Source organism: Danio rerio, chromosome 24 (assembly GCF_049306965.1).
Source record: "Danio rerio strain Tuebingen ecotype United States chromosome 24, GRCz12tu, whole genome shotgun sequence".
NCBI classification, from domain to species: Eukaryota; Metazoa; Chordata; class Actinopteri; order Cypriniformes; family Danionidae; genus Danio; species Danio rerio.
The window spans coordinates 38,945,001-38,959,549 of NC_133199.1; the positions used below are offsets into that span (position 1 = coordinate 38,945,001).

Here is a 14,549-nt window from a genome sequence, read left to right on the forward strand (position 1 = left end):
TGTTTTATAAATATTATTGATTGAGTTTAGGGTAGGGTTTAGGTCAGGGGTCACCAATCCTAGTCCTGGAGGGCTGGTGTCCCAGCAGGGTTTAGCTCCATCTTGGCTCAACACACCTGCCTGGATGTTTCAAGTATACCTAGTAAGACCTTGATTAGCTTGTTCAGGTGTGTTTGATTAGTAGTGGTGTCACGATTTAGATTTTTAATCGAAATCGATCAAAATTTATGCTCAACTTCGATTATCGAATCAAAAAATAGAATCGTCGATGCTGCCACGCCCCCATGTCACGTCAGCTTGGCTTGCCAAGCGGGAAAAAAACAGGCTTGTTGAAGTGCTTGTTAAACTGCAGAAGCAGGAGACCCGTCGACAGAGCTTAAACCCTCTCCTCTTTCAATGAAGTCGCCGGTGTGGAAGCATTTTGGATTTCCAGTGAGTTATGTTGACAACGTTCGTGTTGTCGACAAAAAAAACACAGTTTTGCAAGCTCTGCTATGTACGTATTATGTACGGTTCGTCTGATAGACAACACCGGCATCGCGATCCTCCGCCCGCCCCCGTTGCAAATCCGCTCGTGAAAAGTACACACTCAGGCCCTGTTTACACGGTCTTTGTTTTTAAATGGCATTTTAGAACGACAACGATTTGACATCCACAGTGGTGTGTAGCAGCCCTCCTTCCTCACTACCTCTGAAAATGCACATCACGTGACCACACAGACACAGACGCACTCACAGCCATGCGCTCGAGACAGCAGGTCCAGGCAGTCAGAGGACTGCTTCAATCTTTCACTCACTTGTACTTAGTCATTTTAGCGAACACCTCAGATACTGGCTGGTTCCTGTTGGTTGTGCGTTTTTTTTACCGACGCCATTATAACGACACAGATCACTGCCTATTCACGAGTCCCGCAGAAAAAGTGATTGACAGGTGGTAATTATGTGTGTATCTTGCCTTTATTCATTTACTGTATGATTTGTTTATGGGTAAAACAAAGACCATGCAGGTCAGGTAGTTTAAACGATAGGCTACTAATAATTAATTGGTCATTAATTAATAATTCATAATCGAAAATCGAATCGAATCGTGCCTTTAGAATCGAAAATGTAATCAAATCGAGGATTTGGAGGATCGTGACACCCTTATTGATTAGGGTTGGAGCTAAAATCTGACACTGGCCCTCCAGGAACAAGTTTGGTGACCAATGGTTTAGGTCAGTGGTTTGCTAAGTGAACTGAACGACAAACCCTGCTTACTCGTGGATGTGTACAAGAATGACGTGTATCTAAAACATACAACAACATTCTCTAAGTAGCATTTCAATTTCGCAAAAATGTAAACAGCGCCCTCTAGTGGATTTTTCCTCTGAAACATGTAACGAAACGTACCCAAAGCAATGTATTTTAGGCTGAAGCATGTATTTACAATGCGCCTGGGCTGATATGTTTTAGATGACTTGTATAACTAAACATTTTACCTTTGAAAACATCTGCGAGGCTTGAAAACATGGTGGGATTTATGGCAGTTTCAGGGTTCATTCCAGTCAATAACCAGATGAAATAATACTCTAAAGGTGTGCACAAAGAAGTGTTCATATCATCTAAATGCAGACAGATATATCTCAGTATCAAAGGTGAAGGAGTCAGTCCTTCTAAGACTTCCAGGAGCATCTTCAAAAGTCCAAGCTCATTCGCTTAATGGCTTTCGTCTGTTTCTCATCCCGAGGATATATATAGCGAGGTTTTCATTGTTACAATGTCAATCGTTTGTCAGGGTTAGTTCCTCTCATCCTACCTTTTGAATGTCTGGAAGGAGAGGAGTCTGTCAGCTCGTGTATTTGATTTTGGAGATGTGCGACGGCGCTGCTAAAGTGGACGTCGCGGACACAACTGGAGCCATGGCTGCGTTTCGGCTGCTCACGAACATGGGATCCAAACAAGCCACTTTGGCGGCAAAAAACGCATGGATGCAATGGAGAACTGCAAAGAGATTGGAGAACTCCAGTTCCTGGAATCAAAAAGAAAAAAAAAGATAATGTTTTCTGGAAGAAAAAAAAAAGAGCAGCAGCCTCAAGCAGGAATGAAATCAAACTCAGCGCATGAAAGTGTTACTTAAGGCCTACAGGGGGGAAAATAATCAAACAGGGAATCATATAAACATGCTTTATTTTTATCCGCTCCCTTCAGCCATTTCTTTTGTGATGTTTTGAAAAGTTTCCTAAAAATTGAGTGCATGATATTCATGCTGACGACCCATAAATCTATGAAGTCATACTTTTTAATAGTGCTATTAAAATGCACGAGCAGCATCTGACTTTCATAGAGACTATATTGCTGTCGCCGTCACGATAGCAGGATGCTTAAGTTTAATTCACTATATTATGATTAAATCCCAATCTTATCATGACAAACTATACTGTATATCACTGTAAAGTTCTAAAAGTTTAAGGTCTAATACATATTTTACCACTGTTTTTCGGTTTTGTAGCTAGTGAGATCTATATTAATTTACCGCTACCCTTCAACCTGTGCGACCATTTGCTGTTAATTTTTCAAACATAAAGCAATCATCCCAGACTATATGTCGTTTGAAAGCTTAAAATGTCTAGTTTCCATCTCTGGCTTTTGATAGATATTACTGAGCAACTGATATTTTTAATTTGCTTCAAGGATAGTCAAGGATAGACTTGTAAATAATTCCTTTGCTAAAGCAATCCACATTTTAAAATGTTTATATGGTTTTCACTGGCTAAATTCAAATCAAATGCCACCAAGGTGCACATACTGCTTTAGAAGGTGATGCCTACTTTATAATTATTGTAAGAATTGTGGTTAGCATTCTTCAAATTGAGTGCATGATATTCATGCTGACGATCCATAAATCTATGAAGTCATATTTTTTAATAGTGCTGCTATATACATTAAAATGCACGAGCAGCATCTGACTTTCATAGAGACTATATTGCTGTCGCCGTCCCGATAGCAGGATGTTTAAGTTGAATTCACTATATTATGATTAAATCCCAATCTAATCATGACAAACTATACTGTATATCGCTGTAAAGGTCCAAAAGTTCAAGGTCTAATACATATTTTACCACTGTTTTTCAGTTTTATAGCTTGTGTAAGGGATCAATGTTCATTTACCGCTACCCTTCAACCTGTGCGACCATTTGCTGTTAATTTTTCAAATATAAAGCAATCATGACAGATTATATGTCGTTTGAAAGCTTAAAATGTCTAGTTTCCATCCCAGGCTTTTGGTAGATATTACTGAGCAACTGTTATTTATTAATTTGCTACAAGGATAGTCAAGGATAGACTTGTAAATGAATCCTTTGCTAAAGCAATCCACATTTTAAAATGTTTATATGGTTTTCACTGGCTTAATTCAAATCAAATGCCACCAAGGTGCACATACTGCTTTAGAAGGTGATGCCTACTTTATAATTATTGTAAGAATTGTGGTTAGCATTATTCAAATTGAGTGCATGATATTCATGCTGACGATCCATAAATCTATGAAGTCATATTTTTTAATAGTGCTGCTATATACATTAAAATACACGAGCAGCATCTGACTTTCATAGAGACTATATTGCTGTCGCCGTCCCGATAGCAGGATGTTTAAGTTGAATTAACTATATTATGATTAAATCCTAATCTAATCATGACAAACTATACTGTATATCACTGTAAAGGTCCAAAAGTTCAAGGTCTAATACATATTTTACCACTGTTTTTCGGTTTTATAGCTTGTGTAAGAAATCAATATTCATTTACCGCTACCCTTCAACCTGTGCGACCATTTGCTGTTAATTTTTTAAACATAAAGCAATCAACACAGACAATATGTTGTTTGAAAGCTTAAAATGTCTAGTTTCCATCCCAGGCTTTTGGTAGATATTACTGAGTAAGAGTTATTTATTAATTTAAAACAAGGATAGACTTGTAAATGAATCCTTTGCTAAAGCAATCCACATTTTAAAATGTTTATATGGTTTTCACAGGCAAATGCCACCCAAAGTGCACATCCTGCTTTAGAATGTGATGCCTACTTTATAAATATTGTCAAAGTTTTGGTTAACATTCTTCAAACATACACAGAAATAGAAACTGAATGTCAACTGGTGGTCATGTTTGGTACTGCGGTCAAACTAAATTTGACACAAAGCTCATTTTTTGAGATATCAACTTTAAATTTGGAATATAATTGGTTCAGATATTTATCTTAGATTTTCTGTCAAATTTGGGCTAAAACAGATTTATAAAATATATACTTTTATGTAATATTTTAAAATGTATATTTATTGTTTTATTAGATGCATCATTTTTGTGAACGTCTTTGAACGTGAATCTGTCTTCTTTAAAATGAGACCAAGAATGAATCATTAAAGCATTGAAGATTGGCATTTATTTAAGTTTTACGTCATTTTGATGTTTAAAATGTGGGGTCAATAATTAAGTTATTAAGCCAATAATAATTAAATAAAATGAGGACTTACCTTAGCTTCAATGAGTTTTGTGTCCTGATTCTGGAACAGGAATTTGATTTTACTCTTGCCGTCATCTGATGATCCTTTAAGCTGAGAGAACTTATATCTCCACAGCACTGCCTATGATGAAGGATTAAATTGTGCATATTAATAAAGGTAGGTGCCTGAAAATAGTCAAGTCTGATAAAATGCTATGTGGAGTTAGATAATTGCATTCCACATGTATAATATTTTCATATTAGTCAATAATATTATTGCAATTCATTTTAAAACTGAATAAATATAGATTTACACACATTTACTCAAGTGAATAAACAGAATTAATTAAGGGCTAAAAATCGGCTGGAAATCTGTGGAAATCTACGCACGCAGATTCCGTATGGGCCCATGTATAGGTTTTAAAAATCGCTCCTACGTCCAGTGTCGTGTTTATATTTATGATTATGTTTAATAATGCAGCACCATGGTCCTGCGAAACACAACATTTCATTCCACTTCATGTAGCAAAATGACAATAAACTCAGCTTGACTTGATTGTACCCTGCTACAGCCATGATACAGCAGCAAAATACCTTGATTATTCCATCAGAATGAGATTATTATGAGAGTCATTCTTAGTACACAATATTACTACAGAAGAGTAGTAAAAGCTTTAGATGGGAAAATCATCGGTCCCACTTTATATTAAGTGTCCTTAACTACTATGTACTTACATCAAAAAAAACAAATACAATGTACTTACTGTGTTTATAATGTATTTGAGAACACTTGTGGTGCTTTTAAGTTGGGATAGAGGTTGGGTTATGGACAGGTTTGGTGGCATGGGTAGGTTTAAGGGTGGGTTAAGGTGTAAGGGATGGTCAACAGTGTATTTACAAATGTAATTACAAAAGTTAATTATATTATAATACATTAATGTATTTAATCAAGCATAAGTACACAGTAAATACATGTATTTACACAATAAGTACATTGTAACAAACTATTAAGTCCTGTGTAAGTACATATTAGTTAAGGCCACTTAATATAAAGTGGGACCGAATTATCAAAACACTTTGTACAATTTTTACATGGTTTGTCTTTTCACTGTTATGCAGATGACACCCAAAATCTACCTGCCTTTAAAGCCAAGTTCAAGTGGGCTAGAGACCCTTATGCTGTGTTTGTCGGATGTGAAAGACTGGTTGTCCTTGAACTTTCTAGATTTTAATGAGAGTAAGAGCGAAATGATTTTGTTCGGCCTGTCAAACTCTTCCAGAGCCCCAATGGTCAATCTAGAAAAATTTAGTTTTTCTATAAAGCCCTGGGTGTTTTTCTGGATGATGGCTTGAGCTTTAACGAACAGATAAATGCAATGGTCAAATCCTGCTTCTTTCAGCTTCGACTTTTAAAAACTTTCAAATCTATTTTATCTAGAAAAGATTTTGAAAAAAATAATCTATGCTTTTATTACCACTAGATTGGACTATTGTAACTCATTATACTTTGGGATTAGTCAGATAACCTTATCCAGGTTACACTTAGTTCAAAATGCTGCTAAAAGGCTTTTAACAGGTACCAAGAAACATGACCACATTACACCAGTCGTCCGCTCTTTGCACTAGCTGCCTGTGCACTATCAAGTCACTTTTAAAATGCTTCTCTTGGTTTAAATCTCTAAATGGCCTGGCACGTTCTTATCTGGCAGACATGTTAATTGAGCCTGAAGTGCGTTTCACAAACAATCACGCAGCTGAACTATCATAGCATGATGCATCGTTTGGGAAAAGAACGATGTAGTAACTAGTGTTTCTTAAAACCCGTAGTTTCTCTGTCGCAGATCCATCGCTTGAACCACGTTAGTAATAACGTAAAACACCCAAAAGGATGCTCTAAATGCGGTGGAGTTACAACTTCTTTAGAGAAGAACCCTATCATTTCTTCATGCAAATTATATGCTTTTACACAAACACGCATTTAAAATAAAATTTAATAATAGATTTGGTAAAAACATGCACTCGCATATTAACTGAAATATATGTAAATCGCACATTTAGGGCCTGTGTTTCCTTTACAAACACATTTTCTAATCTCATATATAAATAATCTAAATAAATAAATAAATAATGAGGCGATTTATTAAGAAATTAAATTGAATTTTTATAATTAATTAGAAATGAAAAATTCATACTTTAATAATAATATTAATAATTATGATGATTATTACTATTGTTATTATTAAGTAGTATACTGTTTATTTATTTATTTTTAAGTGTCTACTTTTACAATTTGACACTTGTATACCACAGCAGAAAGTAACCAGCAGGCCCATGTCATATACAGTACAGATACTTAATAAATAACCCCCTATAAATTAAAAGAATTAACGTTTGCTTTTTGTTTTCACAAGCTTTGTAGATGTAACGTAAATTCCGCTTTTAAATAATAGGTCACCAATAGCTTTCGCCATGAGGCTGTGTTCAAAATGACATCAATGTTTTCAAAGTGCACTGCGAAGGGAACACAACTGTAAACACGAAGATCGCTAAAACTGAACTGTAAAAATAGAAAGAAAGCAAATTACACCTAAGAGAGATCACCTTAATGCATTTTTATTTTTAATAACTCCAACTTTGAATGTTAGAATGTTCTAAATGAATAGGGCATAGGGGGGATAAGTGGGATTAGAACACAGCCAGGAACCATGTTTCAAACTACAGCTCCAGAGCTGTAGTTGTGAGAGCTCAAGTTTGCGATGCAGTTTGTGAATGTTCATTGGAGCGACGGATTTGGGAAATGGCAAATCAACAAACTAGGTTTGTAACGACGGAACTTGCAACCTTAGTTGGCTAACGATGGTCATGGGAAAGCACCCCTGGTCGGTCTATTCGGTCATCTAACCAGAGACTGTTATGCATCCTTAAGTCGAGGCTGAAATGCAGAGGTGACCGTGCCTTCGCAACTGGTCCTAGGTTGTGGAATGCTCAGCCCCTCTGTATCAGATCGGTGTCATCCCTGTCTGTTTTTTAATCTAGGCTGAAACCTCTTTGGCATTTGCCATTTTATTAGTGAAAATTGTCAGTTTTAGCTATAATTATATATATATATATATATATATATATATATATATATATATATATATATATATATATATATATATATATATATATATATATATATATATATATATATATATATATATATATATATTTGTTTTTTTTCTGTTTTGATTTGTACTGTGCAGCACATTGGTCAACCTCTGGCTGTGTTAAATAGTGCTATACAAATAAAAATTTACATTGACATTTTTGAACGAGATGCTAACAGTCTAATCCGTTTCAATGATCTATGCTAAGCTACGCTAAAAGTGTTTCCGAACAGTTTATTTTTTAATTTTTAAAGGTGGAGTGTTACTTTAACTAATACTAATTAATAAATACTGAACAAGTATTGCTCATTCATTAGCTCACGTAAGCAAATACAGTAACAATAAGGTGTTATTAGTTAATGTTAGTTATTGTATTTACTAACATGAACAACTCATTTTTGACAGTATTTGTTTTTGTTAGTTAATGAAAAAACAGTTGTTCATCACTAACTCAAAGTGCATTAACTAATGATAATAATGCATTAGTAAATGATGAACTATGATTAATAAATGCTGTACAGGCATTGTTCAGAATTAGTTCATGTTAGTAAATACATTAACTAATGAATCTTATTATAAAGTGTAACTAATGAAACCTTAAAGCAAAATGTGACCAATTAATCAAATGTTAAGCAAATGTTTATACATGTTTATCTAACACATAGTTGGCAGATTGAAGTGTTGTCTTTAGCACGTTTCTATAAATTTCTGGTCTGACACAAATAGCGCATAGCAACAAAGCAGCTAATGGAAAATTCAGGAAAATCTACGTCTCCTCACATTTAATTAAAACGCTGTCTTTCGTGTCATACCTTTGACGCGGCGTCGAAGCACACGAAGCCCATGCTGAAGTCTATGGTGAGTCCCATGAGATGACTGTCCACAATACAAGCGTATGTTTTACACTGAAACAGGAGATAGTTGGCATTGTGAATTAGGCACGAGAAAAACTGGCACACAAACATCTCCTCCATCTCTTAAATGTTTAATTAGGATGGTAAGTGTCGGGCGTAATTATTTAGGGAGGAAAATAAACAGAAGCGGTTTTCTGGCACGAGGCGCGGTCAGGTTTTTGCCGCATTAGTTTGGTTTAGTGGTGACAAATTGGCAGTGATTTTATTTGTGCCACCCTTGTTTTCCAGCAATGTGAAACGGTTGTGGAACATTGCTAATGCTGTGGGCTTACTAAAATATGCAATATTTTGTAATATTTATTTGCTTCGGTATTACAAGTCTTTAAATATAAATGCTTGCAAATCATGCAATATTATTAAACAATACATGAAATTTGATCAACCATATTGTTCCCAAAATGTAACATTTCTATTTCTATTCTATTCTATTCTATTCTATTCTATTCTATTCATCATTCTTTTCAGCTTAATCTGGGGTTGCCACACCGGAATGAACCACCAAATTGTCCAGCATATGTTTTAGGCAGCGGATGCCCTTCCAGCTGCAACCCATCTCCGGGAAACATCCATACACACTCACTCATACTCATACAGTACGCACTATGGATCCCCATGGATCCATCCTGTCTTGTATCAACGGTTCAGGCTGGTGGTGGTGGTGTAATGGTGTGGAGGATATTTTCTTGGCACACTTTGGGCCCATTAGTACCAATTGAGCATATTGCCAACACCACAGCCTACCTGAGTATTGTTGCTGACCATATCCATCCCTTTATGACCACAGTGTACACATCTTCTGATGGCTGCTTCCAGCAGGATAACGCACCATGTCATAAAGCGTAAATCATCTCAGACTGGTTTCTTGAACATGACAATGAGTTCACTGTACTCAAATGGCCTCCACAGTCTTAGCTCTCAACCCAATAGAGCACCTTTGGGATGTGGTGGAACGGGAGATTTGCATCATGGATGCAATAGTATCTGGATGCAGCCTTTATGATGCAAGCTGAGATTGCATCACTCAGCGATGCAATGTCAGACACAATGGAGTTAGTGACGTCACTGTGACGGGTAGGGTTAGGGTTAGGTGAGCGCATTAAAAAGCATCGGATGCAGCCTAGATTGCACTGCACAGAGTCTGCAGCCAGACCCCTCTCCATGGATGTGCAGCCGACAAATCTGCTGCAACTGCGTGATGCTATTATGTCAATTCGGGGCAAAATCTCTGAGGAATATTTCCAGTAGCTTGTTGAATCAATGCCACCAAGGATTAAGGCAGTTCTGAAGGCAAAAATGGCTCCAACCCGGTACAGGTAAGGCGTGCCTAATAAAGTGGCCGTTTTTTCTGTAGAATTTGAAATGAAAGCTATTTTTTTGTTATATATATATATATATTAGAAAAAACTGAAAATGTCCTTGCTATATAAAACAGAACTTAGGAAATAAATACTGTATATTTATATTTTTAAATAAAAACTGAACACACATCAGTTTCATCCATAGAAAACAAGGGCAAACCAACAAAGTGCAGACAGAAAAACATTCAAAAAGTACTGTAGATTTTTTTTTTTAAGTGACCTTCACAAAATCAAAAGTAATAAAAATAAAAAATCAGTTTTGACAGAAAAGCATTCAGCTGATGCATAAAAAAGAGCCTGTAGATGGAAAAACAAGCAGGTTAAACCCAGAATTAGATTATACTAATGTGTCCAAACAAAAGTGTTTTGATAGCGCGTTTGTGAACAATGTGTTTCCTTCAAGTACTGCATAACAAATCACATTTAATCTGTCTTTGGCACGGCCTCAATCGCTCAGAGTTTGTGTTGTTCAGATGCCGGCCAACACTGAGTCTGGCAGGTGCACTTTTATTCGCCACAATCTGATCTCAGATCTGCTGTGTTTGTTCACCGTGCCAAGAAGACAGAGATCGCTGCTGATTTTCCCTCATTTCATTTCACTCTCAAAAAATTCTGATTGAAACGCATGCTTATTCAGGAAAACACTCGTATAAGATATGCTGCGCTTTCATTGATTGTGTTGACCATATCACTGAAAATAATGATGTTAATCAAAATATATATTAATGAAATAAATAATGCCCTGGGCGACGCCGTGGCGCAGTAGGTAGTGCTGTCGCCTCACAGCAAGAAGGTCACTGGTTCGAGTCTCAGCTGGGTCAGTTGGCGTTTTTGTGTGGAGTTTGCATGTTCTCCCTGTGTTCGCGTGGGTTCCAGGTGCTCCGGTTTCCCCCACAGTCCGGGGACATGCTGTCTAGGTGAATAGGGTAGGCTAAATTGTCCGTAGTGTATGAGTGTGAATGATTGTGTAAGGGTGTTTCCTAGAGATGGGTTGGAGCTGTAAGGGTATTCGCTGCGTAAAACATATGCTGGATAAGTTGGCGGTTCATTCCAGTGTGGCGACCCCAGATTAATAAAGGGACTAAGTCTTTATGGACGTTTCCCAGAGATGTCATGAAATGCCATTATGTTATCAAATGTTTTTCGAGCGAGTGCAGAAACTCCATTGAAAATACTGGGGTAAAATGAATTTCCTTATTTTAAAGACATGACACCGAAAAATATAATTTAATGCAGTGCTTCTTGTTTGGTCTGATGCCCACTTTATATCGTATCTCAGCTAGGGAGTGAAGATCGATGTTTTTTAATGAAATCGGATCCTAAACGTGGCGATTTTGAATGGGATGACAGTTCACCGGAAGCCATGTGACTGGCTGACTGAAATTAAAAGTCTGTGTGTGCATAAATAAAATAAAATAAAATAAAATAAATAAAAAAATTTAAGAAAAAAATAAATAAATAACAATAATAAAAATAAACAAAACAAAACAAAAACAAAACAAAATAATAAAGACCTGAAAATAACTGGATAATAAAATAAAATAGAAATAAAATCTGATAACCTGAAAATAAAATGGATTGGTTCGAGCCTCGGCTTGGTCAGTTGGCGTTTCTGTGTGGAGTTTGCATGTTCTTCCCGTGTTCGCATGGGTTTCTTACAGATGCTCCGGTTTCCCCCACAATCCAAAAACATGTGGTACAAGTGAATTGGGTAAGCTAAATTGACCATAGTGCATGTGTGTGAATTAGAGTGTATCAATGTTTCCCAGTGATGGGTTGCAGCTGGAAGAGTATCCGTTGAGTAAAACATATGCTGGATAATTTGGCGGTTCATTCCGCTGTGGCGACCCCAGATTAATAAGTGACTAAGCTGAACAGAAAATGAATGAATAAATAATGCCCTATTAATTTTATTTACAAGAAATAAGAAATAGGAAATAAGTTTTCTTCAGAGTAAATACTGTGAAAAAAGTCCTTTCTCTGTTAATTATCTTAAAAAAAAAAATTATATATATATATATATATATATATATATATATATATATATATATATATATATATATATTTTTTTTTTTTTTTAACAGATACACAGTTTTTTTGATCCAGAAATGTTTCAAATGTCACTTCCACCACAGAACATGATTTTACAACATATTTAATATTGTGTATGTGTATGTATATATATATATATATATATATATATATATATATATATATATATATATATATATATATATATATATATATATATATATATATATATATACAATATTAATTATGTTGTAAAATCATGTTCTGTGGTGTAAGTGACATTTGAAACATTTCTGGATCAAAAAAACTGTGTAAAAACTGGTTGTTTCTGCATGTTTATGCGAGGCTTGACCTGTATTCGCTCTACTTCGAAGAAGGTGGCCATCTGAAAGGCTTTCTCCCAGAGGAGCAGCTCACACTCCAGCTCCACACTGAAGAAGATGTCCTCTCCAGAGTCTGTCTGAACACTGAAGCAGTGCTTACGCTTGTCCAGCAGCTCACTGTCCTGCACACGCACATGCACATAAGGAATAATGATGAAGATCAACAATAGCTTTGGATTTGTCTCTGTACTTTACTGTGTTCTGTTTAATTGGATTATTTTTTCTGAGCAAAATAATAATAAAGCCTAATCACACACAATTTATACAAGACAGATTCTAACATGTCCTTTACTGTAACAATACTTTGATTAAATAAATCACATATATGTTATATAGATTTCCTCGTGTTTATCATCCTCAAGCATTGAGCAAGAATCAATTTCATAACATATTGAAAAAACTATTAAAATTTGATTTTTTTTTCTGAGCAAAAAATATTGCCTATGATACTCTACCACAATTTATAGATGACAGTTTCTAAAATTTCATTAAGTGTAACGATATTTTTTATACAAAAGTAAACTTTAATAGTTCCGTTAATAGTTTTTCATTATGTCATCAAATGATTTTCAAGTGAGTGAGCAAACGCAGAAACTCCATTGAAAACACTGGGGTAAAATTAATTTCTATATTTTAAAGACATGACACAGAAAAATATAATTTAATGCAGTGCTTCTTGTTTGGTCTGATTTGACATTTTTCCATATTTCCACTTTATATCGTATCTCAGCCAGGCCGTCAAGATGTTTTTTTTTTTAATGAAATCAGATCTTAAAAGTGCCGATTTTTTATGGGATGACAATTCACCAGAAGCCATGTGGCTGGCTAACTGAAATTAAAAGCCCATGTAAATAAAAAATAAATAAATAAAATAAATAAATAAATAAATAAATTTAATAAAATAAACCTGAAAATAACTGGATAAAAAATTTAATAAAAATAAATATAAATAATAAATAAATAAATAAATAAAATAGACCTGAAAATAAATGGAAAATAAAATAAATAAATACAAATATAAATAAATAAATAATTAAATAAATAAAATAAACCTGAAAGTAACTGGATAATAAAATAAAATAAATACAAATATAAATAAATAAATAATAAATAAATAAAATAGACCTGAAAATAACTGGATAATAAATATAAATATAAATATAAAAATAAAAAAATTAAATAAAATAAATAAAAATAAATAACTAACTAACTAACTAACTAAGTAAATTAATTAATTAATTAATTAATTAATTAAATAAAACAAAAAAAAAAAATTTATACCTAAACATAACTGGTTAATAAAATAAATATAAATAAATAAATAAAATTAAATTTACCTAAAAATAACTGGAAAATTAAAATTAATAAATAAATAAATAATTAAATTAAATTAAACAAAATAAAACAAAATTAAATAAAATAATATAGACCTGAAAAAAACTGGATAATAAAATAAAATAGAAATAAAACTTCATAACCTGAAAATATAAAAGATTGGCTCATTTAAATAAAATAAAAATAGATATAATATAAAAAAATGTAAATAAATAAATAATATAGAGCTGAAAATAACAATTTAATGTAGTAAAAAACCCTTATAATAATGTAATGTAAAACCAACGCAATTATAAACCAATATCAAAAAATAATACAATATTTATACAAAAAAATATAAATAATAAGTGCCTGAAAGGTGACCAATCTACAGAATAATTATATATTTGTTTCTAGATGTGAGAAGCCTGAAGAGAAGCCTGAAGAACTCGAGCTCTTACCTTCAGTATCTTGAACATGATCTCGTAGACAGTGAAGCTCTTCTCAGCTCGAGTCCAGTCCCATGTGGTGACCTGGAAGAGTCATAGAGAGAGTGAGTGTGTGTGTGTGCGCGTGCGTGTGTGTGTGTGTGTGTGTGTGTGTGTTTGTGCATGCGTGCGTGCGTGCGTGTGTGTGTTATTCAGCTGTGGGTCACTTGCTCTCGCTGGGCCCTACAGGCATCACTCAAACACTACACCGAGTAAACAACATCCCGCTCGCTGAGGAAAAACCCCAGAGATCCTGAGCATGAGAGACTGACTCACGCTGAGCTTCTGCAGCCACAGGCCAGAGGAGAAGAAGATCAGCAGGAGGAGGAGGAGGAGATGAAGAAGATACTCACTGTCACTGCTCAGATTTCAGAATACAGTCTAAAACTGACAGCTCCAGTAAACACCAGACACACGCACGCACACACACACGCACACA

At 34.7% G+C, this 14,549-nt stretch overlaps 1 protein-coding gene across 3 annotated transcripts in view; it reads right to left on the minus strand.

Annotated features, from left to right (window-relative positions):
- The window catches only part of sntg1 (syntrophin, gamma 1), a 169,979-nt gene that overhangs the window by 34,779 nt on the left and 120,651 nt on the right, over positions 1 to 14,549 (minus strand). The window contains exons 15-19 of one of the 3 annotated variants that reach the window (XM_073941012.1): positions 14,084 to 14,155; positions 12,278 to 12,430; positions 8,435 to 8,527; positions 4,505 to 4,615; positions 1,795 to 2,007 (exon numbers count right to left, since the gene is read on the minus strand). In XM_073941012.1, coding sequence (XP_073797113.1) covers positions 1,825 to 2,007; positions 4,505 to 4,615; positions 8,435 to 8,527; positions 12,278 to 12,430; positions 14,084 to 14,155 — 612 coding nt within the window. In that variant the 3' untranslated portion in view covers positions 1,795 to 1,824. Of the gene's footprint in view, positions 2,008 to 4,504; positions 4,616 to 8,434; positions 8,528 to 12,277; positions 12,431 to 14,083; positions 14,156 to 14,549 lie in introns of all 3 variants that reach the window. The other 2 variants (XM_002666692.8, XM_068217249.2) reach the window with 2 other exon arrangements.